Raw genomic sequence first — 25,834 nt, 5'->3', positions numbered from 1 at the left:
GACTCCAGGCCCTTCCATCATGCATATTCATTAATCAATGCAACAATTACCATGTTTTACAATTCCATTGTCATTTAAGCCACAAATGACCAATTTTACATCACAAGTCTTCAAATGCCTCAAAGTACAACATGTGTGGTCATGGACAAGTCTCATACTCACCAAAATACCAATATAATCCAAATGCATAAAATATACATGAATTACAAAGACTTAGCATATAACAATATAAACATGCAATATGTTCATAACCTAAGTCTAAAATATTAAACACTATGTTATGTGCATCAAATATAGTCCTCCAAAATGTCATGCTCTCTATATGCACATCATGCTCAGCTTATCCACTAAGCGGGCCTCTTGCCCGAAGATCCTCCATGCTCACTATAACCTGAAATGATGTCCCAAAACGCGGGGTGAGATATACAAATATATCTCAGTAAATAAAGGGTACTACTAAAGGATCACTCCACCCCATGGCTCACTCAATGTGCAACAAATAACATCAAGTAAAATGCATAACAAAGAAAATCACAACAACTGGGAAAAAATCCAAGAATATCAACATAAGGATTCCGTTCAAGGACCCTATCATATAACTCTCAGGAAGGTTCCTGGTGCCTCTCCCATGGATGATACGACCCCATGGCAAAACTCAACTGGAACTCCCTGATGAGCCCTATCCAGCGGAAGTCCCACGTTTGGATCATCCTGGTACCGCTCCCAAAGTCAACCCCACGGCAAAACCCGACCGGAATCCCCAAAGGATATCTCCAGCGGAAGTCCAAACCACACACATCTACTGGCCAGATATCACAAAATTTCACACACAACATGCTCCAAGCATGTCACACAATCAAGCAATAATGCATGAACATACATATTCACACAATGTCAAAAAGCAAAAAATTCAACCATCACCTTCCACTAAGTGTGGTGGTGGAGCACACAAGGAATTAAAACCCAAGTTCCAAAGATTTACCTTAACTCCACAATTATTGCTCTTCCACGTAAGCTCCAAGCTTAATCCGCTTCTATTGCGTCCGTGCAAGGTAACCTATATGATCAACAACCATGACCATCAATCAATTGCAAACAATCCATCAATTTCACAACAATTATAACTAATTATAATCACTTAGGCCCAAAGGTCATCTCACAATTTAATCAACTAACTCAACCACTTTACTCATCAAACTTACTTACAATCCACCAATTATGCACTAAAACATCAATAATTGATTAAACCACATTTTTCACATTATTTTTCTCTAAATTCCTTCTATGGTTCGAATTCTTCAAGAGGCATAAACCAAGACTTTCAATTCAATTTAACACTTATACACATCCTTTAATCCTCTAATTAATTCATACTAATGCTCCATAATTCAATTATCCAATCCCATCATCATGCCAATTCATAAAGTCTTGAAATCTCATCACAAAATCGTCTAAGTTAAAATTCTCAAATCACAATAATTTTTATTACATCAATCATCATTATTTGTCATTCTAAGCATTTAATTCCAAAGGAGACATATCATTTAATGATCCTAACTATCACAACTCAACTTACATAATCAAAACCCTCACTAATTTTATGATTTCAATAAAAACTCCATGAGAGTGGGAAAACTTACCACCAATAGCTCCTTAGGGTCCAAGGGAATGGTCTTCAACCAATAAATAAACACAAAAATCCCCAAAATTTCTCCAAAATACCACCAAATTCGTGGTTGTTTTATGGGCTTTTCTCCCTCCACAATGCTCTCCACAAGGTGCACTCTACATGAAAGTCACTCATAATCTCAAGGGGAACAACTTGGTAGTTGAAAGTTTCTCTCAAAAATGGCTAGAAATCAAGGTTTGTGTTTGAAAAGCTCACTTGCCCTATAAATGGTGAAGGACCTCGTGAGGGAGAAGAAAGAGAGGAGAGAGAAAAATGCAAAAATTTGATTTCTTAGTCTCTATATCACTTAAGTCACTTAAGTGGGTCTCACACGTCATTTAACTTTCTTGAATCACCTAATTTAACCCACAAATTCATAACCTACGTATTTTTCTCGTTCACGTCATATTTTTACTTCCTAAATATACTAATCATATTTTCACGCTTATCGGTATAGTTATACCGCAGTATTTTACACCGGAAAAATCACTATTCATCAAATTTTCTGAAACTTGCCTATCCACTCAATTTTTCGTCCTAAATCCATTTCTGGCATTATTTTTACCATTTGAGACCTTCTACTCAATTTTTCTTATCTCGGGTTACGTGTTTGGTAAATTACCATTTTACCCTTCTTATGCAATTTAACCCCAATCTCAGGATTTTCACTAATCATACCCTTTAAACCATATTTCATATATAATAATACATTTATAAAAATACGAGGTGTTATATTAAGCACTGCGTCAATGTTGGGCAGTACTGGTATCATATTCCACCTACAATATGGACGGACACATCATGCTTTTCATGTATAAAGTGAGAGATACTAACATGTAATGGCAATGCCTTCATTGGTAACAATGAGGTGTGTGTGTGTGTGTGTGTGTGTGTGTGTGTGTATGCATTTGATTCGTTAAAGCACTTCTAAGTCAAGATTTGGTTTTTGTTTTCAAAAGAAAAAACAATTAGGATTAAGAATGCAAATGCTTCAAAGTCATGAGCCAATTAAGTTGACCAAATTATAATCAAAAGACAATTTTTTTCAAGAGTGAATATCTCTTCTTCCTCATAATATCCAAGCGATGTGAAATTTACTTGGGCTCTTAGTGTTGGGCAAGTGGCTCTTTACAACAGGATGCATGAGAACATCTAGAGGGGAGTGAATAAGTGTTTCCAATTTTTCAATTTTTTTTCTTAGTAGATCCTTAAATCTGTAAAGTCTAGACAAAGTTGAACTATTAAGCTCAATCACCACACCAACTCAACAAGATTAACAATTATCAATTTATTTTGTAAGTTCAGTCCAGATAACAGTCACACGACTATGACAATTTTACTAATTTTACCTTAGGTCCCTATATGCCAAAAATGATTTCTATATGATGTATATCAATAGAAAATGTACCTGACCTTTTATTTTACAAAGCAAACACAACAACAACCTTTCTTACTTAAAACAGAAAATGATTACTTTTCAAATACATGAAAATAGTTTAAGTGCTACAGCAGTTATATCACAATCTGTAAGGTACTACAGCACTCTAAAAATATAATAGAAAATTGCTACAACAGAAATAATAACAAACCAGAAGCGGTGTTACTTTTTGTCTCAAAAATAGAATATTCAGAAATTAAATCAGAGAGACAAAGACACAGATATATCCTGGTTCACACCCACTGAGCCTAAGTAGGATGCTACGTCCAGGCTGAAGTCGCTGCAGATATTTTATTTATCACAAGTATACTTGTTTTACAAACACGTGTCATATAAGCAATCAAACAAAATATCAAAATCTTCCTAGTGCTTACAATGCTCCAAGCTCTGAGAAATTTCTCAAGCCGAACCTACGGAGTTCACCAACTCCTCTCACACAAAACCTCCACTCTCCCTAGTGGATTCTTGAGGCTCCAGGCCTTGAGACACACTCTCAAGCCAAGAACAAGGTCACCAATCCACACGGTTGCACCCACACACCTAAGACAGATTTACAGCATACAACTACTCCACTTTAACAACTAATACAAAAATTTTCAGAACTGTAACAAGTGAAATAACCCAAAAATATAGTGTTATATCGCACCAAATATATCACGGTAATATCAAACTAAGCTCCACATTTTTATGCCATATGCAGAAAATTAAACCAATGACATATGTATCAAAATTCTAAAATTAATGCACCAATGAGCTTGGATACTACACAATTAATTTTCTAATCAATGGACACCAAGAAATCTGATTTAAACAGAAAATATCATATTGTAAATGGAAAAATCAGATTCAGAATTTTAACAATAAATCTCTAAATCAATGAACAACTCAAGAGATTTAATATTCAGATTATACCACTCAAAATCCTTAAAGCATATGAATAATAAATTTGGAAATTTCAGATTAAATGTTTCAAATCAAAGATTCATAAAAGATTTGAGTTGGTCAGAAAATACCACAATGAAGCCCCAAAAATTTGATTTAATCTTCTCCTAGAAGAAACCCCAAATCTGCCAAAGCATTGCCTGTCTTGCTCTTAACAAAGATTTTTCTCCAAGAAAAATAAGCTTTATGTATATATAAAAAAAGAACAGTGCCTTCTTTTGTTTTTATAATATGAATTTTCAAGAAAGAAACATCAAGAAGCAAAGGCACAGAGAGAGAGAGAGATTGTAGAGAATGAGCTTCGCGGATGAATAATGAAGATGAAGAATTTTGTTTGGTTCTCTCTGTAGATATTTTCAAGCGGTTAAGTATAGAAAGAGAACGAAATACACGAAACTTTATCTGACGAAGACGAACACCAAGAAATTGGTAAAGTAATGCTTGCTTTCTTTTCTTTTTTGTTAGTCAAAATGAATTCGGCATGTATTTAGAAAATATTGGTAAAGTGATCCTTTTTATATTATTATATAGTTTAAAACATAAGGATCCCGTGAAGCTTTGGAAAGCAAAATACAAATTGATGCCTTTTAAAATATTGAAACCAACCCACGTGAACTTTTTATTTAGTAGAGTAATTTTTCTATTTCACATTTTATTATTATTATATATTATATTACATATAGTCTTCAAAAGGCCCACGTAAACTACACATGCTATTAACTTTTTATTTACTTTTGATTTTTCCTATTATAAAAACCTGATAGCGTTTATATTTTCTTTTATTTTTATATAGCTATTTAATTATAGAAAACCTGATTACTTTTTGTTATGCCTAAAGACAAATCTACATAAAACAAATCTATGTAACATGTCCCTGGCATTTAGTGGTTTAACAAATCATTTTAATATGAGAAATGCATAATATGCAATGATATGCATTGAAGCTTAGGTAGATACTATATGATATAATATAGTGTGTAACAAAAATTCTAAAAATACCTAACCACTTGTATATTCAAACTCCATCTTCAATTTGAGACTTTTTGTAAACCCTTTGTCATCATCAAAATATTTATTCCATAATGCATAGGAGGTCTTCAACCTCTCCCTTTTTGATGATGGCAACTTAAACACAAATTGTGATAAATAAAGGTTAGTAGAATAAGATATTAAAATCATGTAATCGCATACTCCCCCTAAACATATGCATACTAAAATTTTTATGCTAATCAAAAGTAAGGCATACATATGTTCTCAAAATTCCCCCTCAAAATATGCATAAGCTCAATTTGATGATATTCATATTTTCTCCCCCTTTGACATCATCAAAATCAATAATAGCATATAAAAAGGATCAGTGTTGGATAAGGTATATAACAAGCATGTCATATATCAAAAGATTACCCATGTTTTGTAGCAAGTTTTGCTTCTTTGCAACTTTTGGGCTTAGTCGAAGAGGTCCTTCAATTTGCCAATATCTTCAACGTAATCTTCATCTTTTCATTCATTTTCATTTTCTTTCAAATACCTACAACATCATCTTTCATACTTGCCTTTCTAGGCATATTAGCAAGATCAAACATTTATCAAATAGTACAAGTATTTGCAATGAAAGATAACTCATTCATGATTGCTAATAGGCATTATTTGTGAAAGATACATTGAAATAGGCTTGCTGTCCTATTTGGACAGAATTGAATATAAGAGTAAAACATTGAATTTTTCAACTATATAGGCATGAAGTAAGCTTTCTATCAACATATAGATCATTTATATTGAACATGTACAACATAAGATGAGTTAAAAATAGTCTATGCATGTCATATTAAACACCAAACAACAACTAGACATCATGTGCAAAATGATTTATCAAATAAAACAATCCATATCACATGATGCATACATGCTCACTAAGTTTTCTTAGGAACATGTATCATGTTCTTAACCTTGGGGCTAAAGAACATGCTAGATACTCTAGGTTGAGGTCCATAGGATGTTGATGCAATGTGACCCACATCCGTAGTCCTCTTAGGAATCCACTTAAGATTAGATCCATTAAGGTCATATTTCTCAATATTACATTGATATACTAGATGACCACTCATGCAACAATATGTACATTTGTTAAATGGTAGTTTAGACATGAACCTAGGGGGATAATAGTTTGTCTTTCTTGGTTGAGCAAAGGGAGGTTTTTGAAAATCAAGTCCATGTTTAGTAGTATCAACCCTTTGTCTACCAAGGAGGACATTCAAGTTATCTTTCCCACTAGTTATTCTATCAACCATTATCTTCAACCTATCCACTTCATTAGATAATTCAACACATTTAGTACATGAAATAGTGCAAGGGGGGTTCACATCATCACATGATCCAACAAGACAATTCATGAAAAGATTTTCATTTTTAAGATCCTCATTGTCTTTCATTAGATCATTTACAATGGTGGCTAAGCTATCAACTTTGTCTTGCAAGCAATTTTTCTCAATTTTAATTTTCTTAACCTTAGAGGTTAATTTTTCATTTTCAACTTGCAAACACTTACAAGCATACAACAAATCATCATATGATGGACCAACCATAGACGAAGTATCACAAGAGGAGCTAGAACTACATATTGAACTAGAATCACATACCGAATCGGAATCCCACCTAGAACTAGAAGAGTGGCTAGAACATACCTCAATTTGATCTTTTTCAATTTGTGTCATGAAGCAAATGTTAGCTTGTTCACTTGATGAGAAACTTGTGGTACTTGAAGTGTCATCTGAAAATGCCATGTAAGCTCTATTCTTTTTGCTCTTACTTTTTTTGAACTTGTCGTTGTCATATTTATTCTTTTTGTTTGGGCAGTCCTTTTGGAAGTGACCTTCCTTTCCATACTCAAAACAAGCATTGTTTGAGTTGTTTTCTTTTCTACTTGGGTTGCTGGCCCTTCTTCTCCTTTTGTTGAACTTCTTGTTGAAGAATTTGGTGAATGACTTGTTAAACTTTTTCACGAACATTGTCACTTCATCGTCTTCACCGGTGCTTGATTCACTTGATGAAGCTTCACTGTTTTTCTTACTTTGCTTGGATTGAGAAGAAGAAACTTTTAAGGCTATACTCTTTGAATTTTTCTTGTTAAACTCACGGTTAACCCTTATGCTTAACTCCAACTCGTACTCCTAAAGCTTTCCAAATAAAGTAGCAATGGACATTGTGGAGAGATCTTTAGCTTCATAGATAGCCGAAGCCTTTGCATCCCATTCCTTAGTAAGACATCTCAGAATTTTGTTAACTAACAGTTCATCATCATGAAAAATATTTAAAGCATTCATTGATGTAACTATATGCATGAAACGTTTTTGCATGTCAAATATAGACTAACCCTCATACATCTCAAAGGGCTCAAACTCCCTAGATAATGCATTTTGTTTAAAACGCTTTACTTCACTAGTACCTTCATGAGTTATTTCTAAAATGAGCCATATCTCATGTGCGGTCTTACTTGAAGATACTCGGTAGTATTCGTCCTTACCAAGTGCATTAACTATTAAGTTCTTTGCTTTTAAGTTGTATTGGACTCTCTCTAATTCTGCTCTAGTGAAATATGTGTGTTTTTTAGGCACAGTTCTTCCATTGTCATCTAGTGTGGTTGGAGGCTGATATCCTTCCTCTACACTATACCAGATCTTAAGATCTACCAACTCAAGAAAAATCTGCATCCTTGTTTTCCAATAGGGATAATCAATCCCATTGAAAAACGGAGGGCGATAGGTGGAACCACCCTCAAGAGGAATATCCTGATGGAAAGAAGCCATGGGATCTTTAACTCTTTGGCTAATGGTCAATCACTCAGAGCACGAAGCTCTAATACCACTAGCATGTATTTAGAAAAAATTGATAAAATGATCCCTTTTATATTATTATATAGTTTAAAACATAAGGATCCCACATGAAGCTGTGAAGCTTTGGAAAGCAATATACAAATTGATGCCTTTTAAAATATTGAAACCAACCCACGTGAACTTTTTATTTAGAAAAGTAATTTTTCTATTTCACATTTTATTACTATTATATATTATATTACATATAGTCTTCAAAAGGCCCACGTAAACTACACATGCTATTAACTTTTTATTTACTTTTGTTTTTTCCTATTATAATAACCTGATAGCGTTTATATTTTCTTTTATTTTTATATAGCTATTTAATTATAGAAACCTGATTACTTTTTGTTATGCCTAAAGACAAATCTACATAAAACAAATCTATGTAACACGTCCCTTGCATTTAGTGGTTTAACAAATCGTTTTAATATTTTTAATATGAGAAATGCATAATATGCAATGATATGCATTGGAGCTTAGGTAGATACTATATGATATAATATAGTGTGTAACAAAAATTTTAAAAATACCTAACCATTTGTATCTTCAAACTCCATCTTCAATTTGAGACTTCTTGTAAACCCTTTGTCATCATCAAAATATTTATTCCATAATGCATAGGAGGTCTTCACTTAGCTGTGTACTTTCCTTTATTTAAAGTTTAGGGAAATGTAGCCGAAAGAACTAAAACGAAATTCAACATGACTATTGTTCTGGATAAATGGTCAAGGATGAGTGTGTGGACTGATTTATAAATTCCCTAGAATTGGGAATTCTGGACCTATTGTGCACAAGCAAGCATGAGAGAACAAGTGTGAGTGGATTCTATTGGATAGTATAGTTGTTGTGAGGGTAACGAGCCGAAGAGTAAGGGTGTAAATAGATAACCGAGCCTAACAACGACTTACAACTTGACCTACGTCAGACCAGACTCGACCTATTATATTAGTAAAATAGAACAGACTCAGGTATCAAAAAAAATCTATTTAGAAAATGTCATATAATTTTTTTATATGCTACCGCTGGACCTATAAACTCATAGGTATCATATTATTTATTTTAAATAAAATAAAAAAATTATTATTTTGATAATTTTGAATAATAATAAAATAATATTATTTTAATATTTTTTTAATTATTAAATATCAAATAGACTTAAGCCAAAGTTTTTATTTTTTAAATATAGCTGGAATAAATTATAATTTGAGTCTATACAAAATTAACAAAAGAATTAAATCAAAATACAACGTAGCTCAATCTCTTTATACCCCCGCATAGTGGTTTTTAGTAAGTGTGATTCAAGGGTGTTTGATCGAGAAAGAGAAAAACTAACGGAGAACAAAGGTCAGACAAGTGCCCACATCGGATGGCTTGAAGCAAGTCTAAGTCCAAACTCGTGCATTTGGACCTGGGCCTGGTGGGGGTCCAAGTGCCGATCAACTCTTTCTCTAATCTTTTTTCACAAAGAAAGATTTTAAACCTTGCTATAATCAAATAAAACTTATTAAAATTTTAAAGTTGTTATATAATCAAAATGTGACGTTATTTTTGAAAAGTTGTACTTTCTCTCTATAACAGAAATTGCGCACTTATTTACAGTCGGCGAAACTGATTTTATATAATCAGTTACAAAAGAAAAAAAAATATGCACATAATTAATCATCTAAATAATTTTTTTTGGTTACTAAATTAAAGGCTCCATGGGCAAATTCTACTGACTGGCAAATCTACACGTGACACTTGGCTTCTTTGTAAGAGTGAACCCACCGAAAACGACCCAACCGTTCCCGCCTGACAAAAAAAGTGTAGGAGTCAAATCGGAGCGTGGGAAAGGGTCTCAGTTTCTATTTTAAATATGGTTACCGTTATGGTTGGGTTTGGTCCTTTTCTTCCTCAAATGTACAAATTTCAAATTTCAAAATTCTCCAACACAAACACACAAGGCTCCAATACTCTCCAGAGTGTAAAACAAAACAAAAACACCAAAACTCTCTCTCTCTCTCTCTCTCTCTCTCTCTCTCTCACTGCATCATCTCCAACTTGCAGCACAGCAGAAGCTATACCTCACATCAGCAAAAACGGTTTCTTTTCTCCAATGGGTGCTTCGGGAAGATGGTTTAAATCACTTTTTTCTCACAGAAAGACCTCAAGCTCAACAATTGATCAAGTAAACGACTTTTTTTATTTCTGTTATGTTTAACTGCTGTGGTGTGGTGTGATGTTAATTACTATTTATGGGGTTATGTTGATTCAGGAGAAGGGTAGTGATAAAAAAAGCAAGAAGTGGAAGCTATGGAGGAACCATTCAGAAGTGTCGTCCATCTCCACCTCTTCCACCACGAAGAAGGGTGGTGCTGCTGTATCGGATTCTTCTTCGCTGAATTCTGCGGTGGCTGTGGTGGTCAGAGCTCCACCCAAAGATTTCATGGTCATCAAGCAGGAATGGGCTGCCATACGCATTCAGGCTGTGTTTCGAGCCTTCTTGGTAACTCCCTTTCTTCCCTTCTTCTTTAATTTCAAACCTTTGCATAACAAAGCATTTTTCTTTAAGCTTGTTATGGCATGAGTTTCTACATTCAAGCACCTAATCCTTGATTAGGCCTCAGATTAGATGTTCTTCCAAATTACACGACTTAGAAATTCCAAGTCCAATTTCGGATCAGGAATTAGGAGTTAGGGCCCTCCTTATCTTAGCATATTTGAAATTCCAAGTCCAATTTCGGATCAGGACTTTGGAGTTAGGTCACCTATTAAATTGGATTTTTTGTTTTTTCCATAAAATTTTGTACAAGATCCACCAATAAATCGAAATTTAAAAATGGTGCTTGAGTTTTTGTGATTTGAAATGAGCTCACCTCAGTAAAGTGAAATTGAATTTTCATAGGGAAGGGGTGAATGACTTTGGTTTGATTTGAATGGTTATGGTGCTACTGTACTACGGTTATATAATTCAAAACTGAGTCTACAAATTTTCGAGTTTTCCAAAATGCTATAATAGTACTGTTTACAGAAAGATCTGTCATTCTTTTGCTCAATGTTTAGGAGGATTTGATTAGTATATTAGGCATAAGTCTCTTGTGTTTGCTTTTTTCAATGCTGTTGCTCTTCCCCCTTTTTTTTTTTTCATTTATTGACCTTACTTCTATCAATCAACATTGCAGGCTAGACGAGCTTTCAGGGCCTTGAGGGCAGTGGTAAGGCTGCAAGCTATATTTCGTGGCCGGCAAGTCAGAAAGCAAGCAGCTGTTACTCTAAAGTGCATGCAGGCTCTTGTTCGAGTGCAGGCACGTGTAAGGGCAAGGAATGTGAGAAAGTCTCCAGAAGGGAAAGCAGTGCAGAAATTATTAGATGAGTATCGTAACCAGGCTGATCCTGTTAAGCAGATTGAGGTATCATAAGTTCTTTATAATTTGCTTCAATATAATGTAACATTCTCTAATGATATTTCCCATGCTAACATATAGCATATTTTCCCATGTTATCATCAGCAAGGATGGTGTGACATTCCTGGAACTGTGGATGAAGTTAAAGCAAAGCTAAGAATGAGGCAAGAAGGAGCCATTAAGAGGGATAGAGCAATGGCATACTCTTTCTCCACACAGGTAATGAAGTAGAGAAGGTCTTGTTTCTTTGGTAAGATTTAGTAGTTAAAATTAGTACCAAATTCATGTGGTTCAATTTACTTTGCTTGCTTTTAGCAATCAAGACTGAGTGCTAGTCCAAACATGAAAGCCATTAAAGCAGTGACTCGTCTCAAGCATCACAGCCTAGACAATAAGAGCTTAGGATGTAGCTTGTTAGAACGCTGGATGGAGGCCAAGCCATGGGAGAGTCCAATGTCCAGAAAAAGCGAAGACCTTGTTCCTCCCTTTCAATCAAGAAGGAATGGTGTGACAACTAGGATTTCAGTTAAACCTCTTGCAGCATTTCAATCAACTCCATCATCTTCGGCCATAAGCTCTGAATGCATGTATGATGATAGCCCTGGATCAACATCATGTACATCTGAATCTCCATATCTGCCATCCGCCAATAATGTCATGGCAGCAGCAACAGAGGGAAGAGATGTTCATCAACCAAGCTACATGAATTTGACAGAATCAACTAAGGCTAAACTGAAAGCTAGCAGGTGTTCTTCACAGAATGCGAAGAGACTCGTAATGGAGGATTGCCTGTCTCATAGCACCACAACAGCATTTCTGAATGAAGATACTAGAAGCAGTTCTGGTTCTGATCCTTCAGTTAATTTATGGAAGGATCTTTGTGCAACACCTCTAAGGGCAAGTTATCAAAAACGATATGCTGGAAGATAAAGAGTTTCCATAACATTGGCAGCCTAATGTGTCTACTTTCACAATGAGTCCAACAGCTTGTTGTCCATTGTCACCTTGACACAGTGAGATGAACATGCGTGCAAGTTCAGGATAATAGCTAATTGACAGTATAGATAATATAAGTGGTTTTATGTGAAGAATGAAATAGCACACTAGTACACTACTTTAATTCGTATGGTGTTTTTTATACTAATATATTCATAGCATTGAACTATGTATAAACTCAAGTAGAACGTCTGAGCTTAAGATGAGACATATTCTTCATTTATTTGAAAGGTATGGATGCATCGTTGTTATTTCCCACGTTGAGAAAGATAGCAGCAGCTCAATATGGTACTTGCATGGTGCTTTCCCATCCAATAAGCTAGTCTTTTAGGATAGTCTTTGGGCTTTGGTCATGACAATTGTTGTGTGATATATACATGCCCATGAAAGTAACAAATTTTAATTTACAGAAAGTTTCATTGGACTTTTGCATCTTTACATTCAGGCATAGTACCTCCATGTTTGTTTCCTGAAAGTAACAAATTTTAATTTACAGAAAGTTTAATTGGACTTCTGACATGCAGGCATAGTACCTCCATGTTTGTTTTTTCTAAGAACTCAGTTAGAAAAGCTGAGGTAGGACTTGTTATTGATTTATGTTTAACTAACAAATTACTTACCTGTGATATGATCACACCGTTATCTGATATGTACAATTATACACGCCTCGGAAAATTTGACTCTAATTAACAGAAAGTTGCATTGCTTGGTAACTTGAAAATCATGTTATTTTTATTAGCTGTGGACCAAAATGAAAATCATGTTTGTTATTTCTGCCTCAATGGCTCAATTCATTAAGGCCTATTTACCCAACTTTTATTGCCCATTATGTAAGTTCGACCCAAAACTGCATCGCAGTAGCTATCAACCCATGAGTAGGATGCAAAAAACATCAATTCAAGATTAGAAATGAGTAAGCTTTATTAGACATTTCTTATCTCCACTTAAGCAACAAGAATAATTCAATAGCAAAAATCACGTGGTCCAATTTAATAATAACACGCAATGATGCAACATGTGTAGTATGGTCCAGTTCCAGTCATTCATGCTTTTGGTGAAAGGACCTCTCTCATAACCGTGAGATACTTTGAAGTATTTTATCTGTTAAATATCAGACAAAGAAGAATGATAGACACAAAAAAATACTAATAAAACATTTTCAGTTCCAAACGGTTCATTGGTCAATTTGAGAATCATGGACATATATTGATAAGGCTTTAGACAATATCTCCAATCCATCAAAGTTTGACTTCTCTATACTGCATGGCCTACGTGCTCAAGACGAGGGTGTTATTCGGTTCACAGGCTTCCCACGTGAGATTATGCTCTAGCAAAGGCAAGAAATCAGAATGCCACCAAAAGTTATAAAAAAAAATTGAATTGCATTTGATGGGATTCTGAAGTGAAGGAAAGAAAAAGTGTGGGTTGCTTTCTTCAATTTGAGTAAGTGTTCAAACTTCCTTTCATGGGGGATTGCCATGAATAGAAGGAAGATGAAGTGGGGCCTTATTGGATGGCTATTTTCTTGGATATCCTTTTTTTCCTATGGGGTGATTTTAGTCTTGTTTCGTTGCTTTATAAAGAATATAAGCTCTGTTTTCATTTTCCTTTACTTTCCCTTTATTTGCACTGGCCATAATGATAAAGACCAATGAGGCCCTTTAGTTATATGTATCATTGCCAATTATTGATTGACTCGAGAAAATTCACATTTAAGTTTATTCATTATCTCCTTTTTTGTTTAATGGAAGCGTGAATAGTAATGGGAAAACATAATATTGAGCATTTCTTGTCCTTAAGTTAGAATTGTTTATCCTTTTCTTTATTCTTATCCTGGTGTTTTACTGTAAAAAAGTACGTTTGTGTAGAGTGTGCATGTGTGTAAGCAAAGCAAGTATTTATTTCTCATGTGAATCTATCTCAAAGATGAACTTTTGGTTCTATATATCAGCTTTTTGAATCTACCCTTTATAATCTCTTAGACCTATTCACTTGTTTAGCTGTCCAATAGCTAGGTTTTTTTCTTGCTGATATAGTTTTTCCTTGGTTAAGCCTTGCAATATTGCCCCTCAACACTTTCTTTCCTTCAAGCCCACAAGAGATAATCTATATGATCATTTATTGAGTTGGATATTGTTTTAGCACTTTAAAATCATTTCTAGGAAGAACACTTTCAGTTTACAAGAATTATTGTTTTGCCTTCAGAATTATTCAAATATATAAATCTTATGGCTATTTACCATGGTAGCACATGAGATTTGAAGATAAGTTTAGGTGAGCTAGATGCTACCTTTCTTTCTTTGTTTAGGTTGTCGTTGCATCTCAAGGGACAATGCATCTTGATTTCTTTCCTTCTATCAGGAAAATTCCCAACCCTCTCAAGAAGGGAAAAAGAAATAAAAGAAGAGGAGAAAACTAGCATTTGACTGAAAATGACCCATACCAAAACCAATCTGGAATCAGGAGAGGACAAAGAATTACAAAGCATTCTTTCATGTACTTGTTCTGATCTCTCTTTTAGTTGGGAAAAAACAAAAGACTCTGACAACAAGATTCCTTTGATGGCTCAACAAATAAAGCAAAAGTGTCCAGTAGTATTAAATGTTGCATGTGCAGCAATTAATTAGGAGTGTTGTTTTAACTAGCTGTTTCTTCTATCATAAGCTTGCCAATCTCTTACTTTTTCTCTCAGAAGCAACAAGTTGCAGAAACACCATGTCACCTGGCATCCTGTTTCACTGCAAGAAAGGATTTTGTTTTTATCTTATTTTGCTAGATATGGCACTCTTCATAGGGCTGCATGCTAATTTTAATTAAAATTATCCTAAAGCCAAATTGATTGTTTTTTCTATTGAAAGTTCAAAAAGACTAGTTTCTTTATCAAACTTCTGCATAACAAATTGGATCAACTAGTAATTAATTAGAAATTGCAGAGGAATTACTTTTGTTAAGTTTATATGCTGACAAGAATAATAAAACCTGTGAAGGACATAGAATGGTCAAATAGAATGAGTATGCAACAATACTAGCCAAACAATCATACAGGATTAATGGGATGCGTACATTTAAGAGTATAGTATTAAGTTCCATTTAATGATTTAGATTATCCAACCAAAAAAGATTAGATAACCCAATTTTTCTTGAGTTACTACTACCTTACTTGGAATCCCTAAACAGGATGTAAAAGCATACTTTTCCCAAGCTGCTTTTCGTCCATATAGCATAGTGGCCGGCAAATATATTCTTCACTTTGTCACTTGTCCACATTAGCATCTTTCCTTTGGCAGCATTTTCCGGCTTGGTAAAAAAAAAATATGGACAATATTAATCTCATGATATTAGGAAAAAGATGTATTATTTTGCCGAGATAAATAGTATGTGGGGCCCGCTCAGTTTAAAAAAACAAAAAAACAAAATGTTGCATTTTTTTTATGTATCTTAGGAGAGAATCATAAAACCCAACAAATAAACGGAGAATAATATAAACGTGATTGGATCTCTCATATTAAAATTTCATATATTGTGTTTATTTTTTTTATTAATAATAATTAGATATTATTTATTTAATACACGTGAACAGAAAAATAGATATAAAAATTTAGGGTTTGATTTTTTTTATGTTGAATGAGATAATTTGTCTCATGCAACACACAAAAACGTAAATAGAATCCACTTTGAAAAAGAGAGAGAAAGAACAAAAGTGAATCCCACCTATTTTTTTATGTGTTGCATAAGACAAATTGTCTCATGTAACATAATAAATACATTTTTCAAAAATTTAATATAAACAAATGTTAATACTTAATACGAGAGGGTACATCCAGTATCAACGGACCCCTACAATAAAAAGATAAAAAAAAAAAAATACAGGTGATGTAGTTCTCAATTCAACTGCTGTCATATTTAATGTAATTGTAATATTCATCTTCTTCTTTTTTATGATAAAAAAGTTGAATTTTAATGGCGGACATGCCTGTTCTACATAAAAGAAACGTGAGTTTATAAGTATTAATTCAATTGTATTGTAAACACTGACACCTTAGTTCACAAAAGGTTCAGCTCATCATTGGTTTGCATAGCTCTAATAATTAGTTTGAGGGTGCAGAGCTAGAGCAATATAGGCTTCCAATAAGTACTTTATAACAATGAATGAAAGAACTGATAAGCATCTTTAATCAGTATATTATAAGGACCATTTTATTTATTTATTTTGTTCTGGCTAGATGACTTAGTTAAATTTTGTAAGAATTTAAAGTAGAATGAGAACTTAATCTCTTCGTTAAAATGTTGACTAGTGGAGAATTAAAAAAAAAACACTTCATAATTGAATAATTAGAGTAATAAGAGCTCAAGAATATTTAGGGACATTTAGATAACAGAAAAAGAAAAAGGATTTTGTAATAATAGCAGTTTAAGGTTGTTGAAATTTGAAAATGCCAACAAAACAGTAGTCTGAAAAGATGCCGCTCTCTATATTGTCTAAACTTTTTAGGGACAGTTTTAAATTTTCAGAAATGTGTACTTATTGATATTTATCTGTCTTTCTTCCATTCTGCACTAAATAATAAGTAATAGTGAAAAAATATTTAAAGTTGAAAAGATTCAACTAAGATCAAATTTTCAATAAATAAATTCTCTTTAAGCATACCTCATTAAAATAAATAAAATAAATCTTTTTAAAGAGCAATAGTACAATGATCACAATTTTATTTTTAAGTATTAGAATTTATAAAATTTTATTTTCAAAAATTATGAAGCACATTTTAAAGGAATCAACTAGTACATGGTTGTTTTAACTTACCCGATGATCTCAAACTCAAGTCCTGATACATAATTATGGTAAAAAACTTAATAGGGAGAATTGGATTAGTTGAGTAAAAAATAAACCAGTAGAAAAATCTAAAAAAAAAATCTAGCTCTTTAAGGACAAATAATACCAATGAAAATTATTCAAATGTGGTGAACAACCAGAAGGGTTGCGTTATGGATTAGAAAAGTATTTATATTGACAATCTAATTTTTTTTTTTTTTGGTAAACTTTGACAAGCTAATTAATTAGCTATGCAGCGATGCATCAATTTTATATTTAAAAAAAATCTTAAATATTGATGTTTTGCTTACTATAATTGCCTATATGAGAAACTCATTGAATAGCCGTTTTTTTATGCAGTTGTCATGCTTTTTTTTTTTTTCGTATACTTACAGTTATTATCGCGAATTCTTTCATTTTTAAGGTTTCTGCGATTGGACGGATTATACCTATTCGCACAAATATCTTGACGATTCCCGCTAGTTAATACGTAAAGCCCAATAAGCATATGGGAAAACATAAGTAAACGAGCTTCTACTTGAGCCGCAAAAGATAAAGGCACATGAACAGCTATTTGATCTCCATCAAAATCTGCATTGAATCCCTTACAAACTAATGGATGTAAACAAATAGCACGCTCTTTTTTCGCTTCTAAAATAGAATCTATTTCTTAGTTCAACTCTTATCTTACTAACTGGAATCAAAGAACTAGTAGATCTGTTCCGCCCACGCCCAAAATGGGAATAGGCTAGGGTTATGACCTTATAATCTAGAATCTGATGATCGAGTCGATTCCATGATTATAAGTTCATTCCATACCGGACCAGACCGGAATAGTATATTCTCATTATGAGAAAGATTTAGGGTTTAGGGTTTAGGGTTTGAGTTCTCTTAATATAATTAAAACATTGTTCTTCCCCTTTCTGATGCTAATTAATATATTTGTTTCTTACTTTCAAAGTTGAGTAACAATACAGACTTCAATGTTTCTTCTTCTCAAAGATATGACCCTGTAAGTGTTATCATAAATTTGGAATGGTAGTACATTATCATGTCACTTGTCAATTAAACTTGGTTAGTCTCAATAAGAACAAGAATGATTAATCATCATTACATGGGTTTGACTGCGTAGACCAAGCAAAAAAACAATTTGAAGTATCATATATATATATATATGTGTGTATGTATGTATATATATAATTGTTCTTTTTCTTGAGATATCTTGGACAGTTCATGAAATTATTTAGCTGCTTTCAAGGTTCTCAAATAATTTTTCACTTCAACATAAGGTGAAAATCATTGGTTATCTTTTTTTATTTTATATTATTTCACTTTTTGCCTTTGATGAGTTCATCATCACAAGAGGGACCACTTAATATATGTATATGAGATGTAACTTCTCTGTAATATATTTTAACAATTCGATTAGCTTAATTACTCTATTGTATTTTTTTTCTTCTCTTTCCCACTGGAAAAGAAAAAAGAAAAAAGAAAAAGAAAAAGAAAAAACTTACTCTATTATATAAGATTTGTGGATCTGCTTTGGAAGCCCATATTTCGCTTAAAAAGGAACACGTGATAATTAAGTAATCCGGCAAATAATCACTACCTTTGACCGTGTTTGGTGGCAATTTTATAAAGTTAATACGTACCACTCTTTTGGACACCCAAATAATTAGTACTATCTTGCTTTTGATAACCTTTCTTCTACATAAATTATTGTGAATATTAACACCAGTGTGAAGCATTTATATAGAACCTTGAAGAAATGTCTGTTCATGAAAATATGCAAAAACGTTCTACAAATTATGACCAACTGTTAACGAAGGTGTAAAGAGGGGTAGTGTTTTCCGCATGCTCAAAGATGGAGAGTGGAAATGACCAAAGATCCCTATTTACGGGTGTGAACGGTACACGTATAGGTGATTGTGAGAATGTGCAAAGAGTGAGCATGATAGTGAAGATGGAGAAAAATATTAATGCTATATTAAGATGTTTAATATCAAATGAAGATAGCTTAGTCGCGGCAAAGGAATTGAACATGTGGAGGTAAAAGTATGTATTTGATCATCTCCAATATTATCTTGAGGGATTTAAAGTCTTAATCTCGGAACTCGTCCCGAATCGAACTAGTCACAAAGTGATGAATCGATTGGAATATCTTCAATAATTAAAAAAAAAAGATGTTTAATAATTTTTTATTTTTTATTTTGAATACAGGTGTCTAAAAATCTATGCAAAGTGTGAAATAAGCCGCATAAAAGCCCCAGGTCATATGTTCAAAATACTGTAGTTTATTCAACAACAAAAAATGAAAAATATCTACGTTTCTGTAACGAAATACGCATTACAGAATGAATGCGTATAAAATTCATTATATTTTGATTCCTTAAACTTCGTATAGAAACATTCTAAGAAGAAAGCATACTGGATCTAAAAGCCAACTCACAAACTTTAAATTTATATATATGCAAATTTGATTGGATAACTAGTTAATTTAATTATTTAGCTGCTTTTTTTTGTTTTTGGTGGATATAAAATTCTTTGATATTAATTATTTATCATACGAATTGTCATCCTTATCACTATTGTTAGTGTGAGAATATAAAGTCTCAAAATACATGATGATGGAAATTAAAACTTCTTATGAATAAGAGCAAAACTATACATAGCTTAAGGAAATATAATTTGTAAATGATATTACCGTGGAGGGCCATGTTTCTGGAAGAGCACAAACTTTTGCAGTAAAAATTAAAAATAAAATAAAATTGATCACATATCATTGAAGGCCTCGGCCACCCTTGTCTTCCCATTAATTAACTCTGCCTTTAATTTGGATGCTTTTCAACAAGATCTTTTAGAACTTTATACATGCATGTAAAAATTCAATAAAATAGACATTTTCTAGTAGTCAGAGCTCATCAAATATTTACTATAAAAAAAGAAGAAGCTAACTTTGATTATATCTTTTGAAATGGTTATTATATGCTTAATTACATAGTTTTACATTACAGCTGGAAGATTGGGGCTTTGAAGAATCCCAATGGTTGAAAAAGTGATACATATCAAATCATTATCTTGCAGATACATTAAAAAAAAAAAATACAAAAACTGGAGAGGTAAATTGGTAAGCCACGCCCACAAATTATGACTAACCCTTTGAAAACTTTCTTCATCTGCTTATGTACTCCAACGTGAATCTGCTAACACATAGGTCCCACCACCCTGCATGTTTGACACGTGTACAAGGTAGCCCATCACAGAGTGAGAAAATAAGGATCCATTATAAGGCCTACAATTCTTGCAGAGTGACACTGCAGCTTTTAGCACTTTGCTACAAACCCTAATTGGGTCCACAATGGTACAGCTCCAACATTAAATTCACCACCTCAGTGTACTCACACTTCACCATATCATCCATTTTCTGCTCACACCATTCTTTTCACATTTTTATATAACCTCTTGAAACCTAGGGCTAAATCTAGAGCCTAGAGCTTTCCCTTTAATTTGTGCTAGCTCCTCTTCATTTTTTTTTATAATACTTTTTGTTAATATTATTTATATAATTCCAAAACTGTTGTTTGTTTTGGCTATTGGCTTTACATGTGCTTTGAGAGACTATTATAGAGTAAGAAAGGGAGAAAAGAAAGGAGATATGGGGCATCATTCTTGCTGCAACAAGCAGAAGGTCAAAAGAGGGTTATGGTCACCTGAAGAAGATGAAAAACTCATCAACTACATCACAACTTATGGACATGGTTGCTGGAGCTCTGTCCCAAAACTTGCAGGTAATTTATATATTAATTAATAAACTTATATATATAGTGTTTATGTTCCCTCTTTATTCTCATTTTCTTCATTCATTTGTTCTCAAAACTTGTATGGTTTTACTTCATGGAGTGCAGGCCTTCAGAGGTGTGGAAAGAGTTGCAGATTAAGATGGATAAATTATCTAAGACCTGATTTGAAACGTGGAAGCTTCTCTCCTCAAGAAGCAGCCCTCATTATCGAACTCCATAGTATTCTAGGCAACAGGTAGAAATTGCTAGCTAGCTAGCTAGCTAGCTGTTTTTTATTATTAAATTTCGTTTTTGCTTTTTTCTTTTCAAGATCAACATCAACATTATTATTATCAAAAGGTTTCTTTGTTCACTTTTCTCAAGTCAAGGGTATTGTTTGGACAGGTGGGCTCAGATAGCAAAGCACTTACCTGGAAGAACAGATAATGAGGTGAAAAACTTTTGGAATTCAAGCATAAAGAAGAAGCTCCTTTCTCATGATGTTGCTCCTTCTTTAGCCACATTTTCTCATGATATTCATGTCCCTGCAGCCAATGTTTCTGTTGAAAGTTTCTTCCCTTTAACTGACAACCCAATCCTAAACTCTCATCATCATCATAACCTAGACCAGCTATTCCTTCCCATCACATCCCCAATCCTACAAGGTTTTGATCATAATGATATCAAGATAGACATTAACAATTATAATTCCAATTTCCTACATATTCAGAATCCAATGCCAGAAACTATACCATCCAATCCATCTTCCTATGAAGATACATGGTCATTGGGCTGCGTACCTATTCTTCTTAATCCAAGTCAAGAAAATCAAATTACCAAAAGTGATACCACCCCACATTATATTGTTGAGAAATTCATCAATATTCCAAGTACATGGCAGCATTATGACTGTCACTTGGTGGAACCCATTGTGCCAAAAGTCTGTGAGAGAATTGAGGATTATGTTTGTAGCATCCCATATTCTTCTTCTTCTTCACAAGAACATGAGGCTCTTGCAAGAATTCAGTGTGATGCACCTGGTATTTTTCCACAAGATCAAACTGTGACAACCAATCAAGTGGAGCACATTGATGCCCTCATGTCATCGTTACCATCCTTAACAACATCTTCATTGTCAGTATCATTCTACCAAGTAGACAATTAGTCCCAAAACCTATATCATTCCTTCAAGCTGGGAGAGTCTTGAGCATTGGTACTATATATATATATATATATATATATATATACTAGGTTTAAGTCAATTAATATATTTGATAAGCTCAATTTATTCCGTGCAATTTAAGGGGGGGAAATGCATTTAATTATCTCTTGAACTTTAGAAAAAGAGGGAAAGTAGGTATCCTATTGGCAAACCTGTGAGGCTTGCTAGTTCAGGCTCTTCCATTAAGTGATGCTTGCTGAAGTTCCACAAATATGTTTATGTTTTTTCACATGTTTGCCGACTAAAAATAAGTATCGATTTGTGTATGATGTATTGTGAAGTACTGTATATTGTATAACAATCATGTGCCTAGTTGTGCACTTTAAGTTGACACATTGTTTCATTGCTCTCTCTCTTTCTCCCTCTCTGACATTTATGGTTGACGCGCGACGTCAAACAAAGACAAAAGCCGTACGCATTATGGTCAACTTGTTGGTACTTGAGGCCAAAGTGCTCTTAAATGTGGCTGGTAGCCTCTATAACATATTGCTCGGCAAGAATTAAAACAAGCACTTAAACTGATTTCATATTGGAGTATATTGATTGATACTTCTTTGAAATCTTCCACTAATTTTCTTTTACTAGAGAAACAAATTGTCCAAAACATATCACACTGTTAAATTACTTTTGTATCTTACCGTATTTTGTAAGGGTCCATCCTATCATGAGTCTTGACATTTGTTTTACCCGGAGAAAATTTGTTCTTGCTTATAAATTGGTTAAAGTTTTAGAGAAAAGAATGTAAGTACAAAAAATCACTTCCATGCTTTACCCGGAGAAAATTTGATCTTGCTTATAAATTGGTTAAAGTTTTAGAGATAAGAATGAAGAACAAAAAAGTCACTTTCAATCTTTTGATGGAAAGAGGAAGGAAAAATAGAGAATCGATTAATATGTGTGTGTGTGTGTAGTGAGAATATTATTTTACTATAAGAAATGAAAAGAGTTAATCTCCATTATTCAATTTCATTTAAATAATATTAAAATTAATTAGAAGTTACTTAAAAGTTATATAATTGCTTAAAAAAGTTACTTAACCTTTTATTTTACTTTTACATTATGATGCATGATTTACAACAAAGTCCTGTAAGTCTATATGTTTCGTTTTTATCCTGTTTATGTCCTATTTCTATCCACGTAGACTATGATGCACCGACATTTCAAAAAATCTGACATATCGTGTCCGATACTTCCTGACACTCCAACACGCGTTGCAGAGATTCAAAAAAGGGATTCAATGGTTGCGTTGCATTGCATTTTTAGTTTCAACTATTAGATTCGTTGGATTACGATTATCATTTTATTGAGTTTAATATAAATATTTGTGATATCTTATATTTCTTTGCAAAATTGATGGGTATTATAAGTTTAGCTTCATTTATAAAGTGACTTGCTCGTTCATTATGATGAAATCACTTATATCTTAGCTTTAGAAATGATCTTATAATATACATTACATAAATTAAAAAATATTATTTAATATCAAAACATGTCCTAACGTGTCAAAATCTAATATTTTTAAGAATTAATGTGTCGAAGTGTCGTGTAGTGTCCGGTGTCCCATGTCGGTGTCAGTGCAACATAGCACGTTGAGTGTTTCTGTTGCAACAAGAGATAAAGTTATCTCCAACAAGTGAATAACTCCAAAACGACATCATTTTGGATTAGAAAAAATGGTATTTTTAGAATTTTTCTTTCCTTTTATATTATAAATTTTATTTAAATACTTTGCATTTTTTTTCCCAAACCCTAGAAAGATGTCATTTTGGGATGTATGAGATAACTTTATCTTATATGGCAAGAGAAACGTTAATCCCACATTTATAATAAGATATTATGTTTTCCTCTTTCATTTGGTAACTGCCGATTAACAAATCTTTAATTTATCAAAATTATCAGACATTTTGGCATATCAACAGCTTGGAACACAAATTAAAAGACAGAAGGCCTAGAGGAAATGAATTATTATTCGTTTTAAAAAGAAATGATTTGCAAATTGGAACTCATATCAGTGCAAAGCAACGTTGAGTACTACAAAGCGATATGTATGGCACGAAAATCGTTATGTAGTATATACTATTACCAGGGTGTCTTGCTATTAATTGCATTTCCCTCTCAAGCTCTCTTTTAGTTCAAACTCGAAGGTACTAGAGTCCCTCCCGCTCTCTGAGGCAACTCCAACTTAATTTCCTTTAAACTCATTTTGCTCTATTATGATATTTTCACCCTCGGGATAGTTAGTTTGGATTCAAATCTTTAATTTATCCCAATTTTCTATCTCCATTCCTGTCCTCCAGTTCTCATTAAAAAAGTTGACAGTTAAAAAAATTTAAGTTATTGCAAATTGATAAAAAAAAAAAGATAAATTACTTCAATTGGAGAAAAAAAATGAGACAATATATTTCAATCGTGTTGGTTCGAATTTCAATTTTATGTGATTTGGATTAGTCATATGAAAAAAAAATCGGTTTTGTAGAAATATAACCTCATATTACATGCACTCACACACTAATTTCTTGCCGTGTGTATGAAAAAATTTTGTTGGTAGATGTAAAATACATTTCGATGATTTCTATATCTCTAAAGTAGTGTTAATAAAATTGGACTGACCCGGGAACCGATAAACCGGTCATATAACCGGTCCGATTGAAGCAATGGACCGGCCATGCATCAGAACCGGTGTGACCCGGTTCGACCCGGCGGTTAACCGGTGACCCGGCCCGGTCCCAAAAAAAAAAAAATCAAAATTATTTTTCAAAAAAAAAATCATAATGGACATATTTGAATATTTTTTTTGTTTATTGACTTACATAAGTTATGTACCTACAACACAATATTATCTCAATTATGCACTATGCAGAAAATTTTGATTTGATTTATATTTAGAGATATCATTTTCTGAACCTAAAGTCTCGTATCACGATCATTATATTTTTGTTTGATCTTTTATTCGATAATAATATGTGATTTATTATTTTTTATATTAAAATATTTGAAATTTTTATTATTTTTTATAAATATTTGAGTATATTTATAATTTTTTAGTATAAATTATAAAATTGCATATAATTATCGGGTCATGCGGTAGAACCCGTGATCCACTGACTCAGTACCTCGACCAGGTCAATGACTGGGTCGATTTTAATAACATTGCTCTAAAAGATTAGTCTTCGACTGCCGGCTGAGAATACCTTGAGAAAATTCAAAAAAAAAAAAAACTCATTCTCAAAATTTTTGTCATGTTACTTGATATTCGCTTTCTTCTCTTGAAATATGCAGCCATTTAGTAATCATATTATAGACAGCCTTTAATCTGAAGTCGGTAGGCGAGAAAGAGACTTTTGGTTATAACGAAAAGAAATAGGTAAAAAAAAATATGCCGGGTATAAATCATATGCGTATGAAATATGAAATAAGGACCAATGGGACAGACAAACTGAATTACAAGTCCGATTCGGGTTCGAATTTCATAGATAATGATGGTTTTGTATATCATTATAGACAAATAAAATACCTTCCAAATATTTTATCCAATTGAAATTTTAAAAATGACTTGGTTGAATTTAAGTCGTCTAACTTAGAAAGACATTACCATTGTGTCATTGAAAAACCAATAGAAAAAGTGATTATAAGGAAACCAAATCTGACTCTTCGCAAAAAAAAAAAAAAAAAGTTTGAGTTATGTTAGATTAAGTTGCCTAGTATTAAAAAAAATGTTCAGCT

General features: G+C 33.1%; 2 protein-coding genes across 2 annotated transcripts; both read left to right on the top strand.

The window, feature by feature from the left end:
• Positions 1-10,016: 10,016 nt before the first annotated feature.
• On the top strand, positions 10,017-12,280 carry LOC133313718 (protein IQ-DOMAIN 6-like). The gene is made up of 5 exons (XM_061515125.1): positions 10,017-10,088; positions 10,176-10,406; positions 11,083-11,310; positions 11,410-11,523; positions 11,620-12,280. The coding sequence occupies exons 1-5, from the start codon at positions 10,017-10,019 to the stop codon at positions 12,232-12,234; spliced, it is 1,260 nt and encodes a 419-aa protein (XP_061371109.1). The 3' UTR covers positions 12,235-12,280.
• An 8,485-nt stretch (positions 12,281-20,765) lies between these two features.
• On the top strand, positions 20,766-22,054 carry LOC133313705 (transcription factor MYB39-like). The gene is made up of 3 exons (XM_061515113.1): positions 20,766-20,898; positions 21,016-21,145; positions 21,295-22,054. The coding sequence occupies exons 1-3, from the start codon at positions 20,766-20,768 to the stop codon at positions 22,052-22,054; spliced, it is 1,023 nt and encodes a 340-aa protein (XP_061371097.1).
• Positions 22,055-25,834: the final 3,780 nt, after the last annotated feature.

This window comes from Gastrolobium bilobum, unplaced genomic scaffold (genome assembly GCF_033153095.1).
Source record: "Gastrolobium bilobum isolate Gb01-03AN ecotype WA unplaced genomic scaffold, APGP_CSIRO_Gbil_v1 utg18832, whole genome shotgun sequence".
NCBI classification, from domain to species: Eukaryota; Viridiplantae; Streptophyta; class Magnoliopsida; order Fabales; family Fabaceae; genus Gastrolobium; species Gastrolobium bilobum.
The sequence above is the reverse complement of the archived record's forward strand: the minus strand, read 5'-3'. Positions and strand labels throughout refer to the sequence as shown.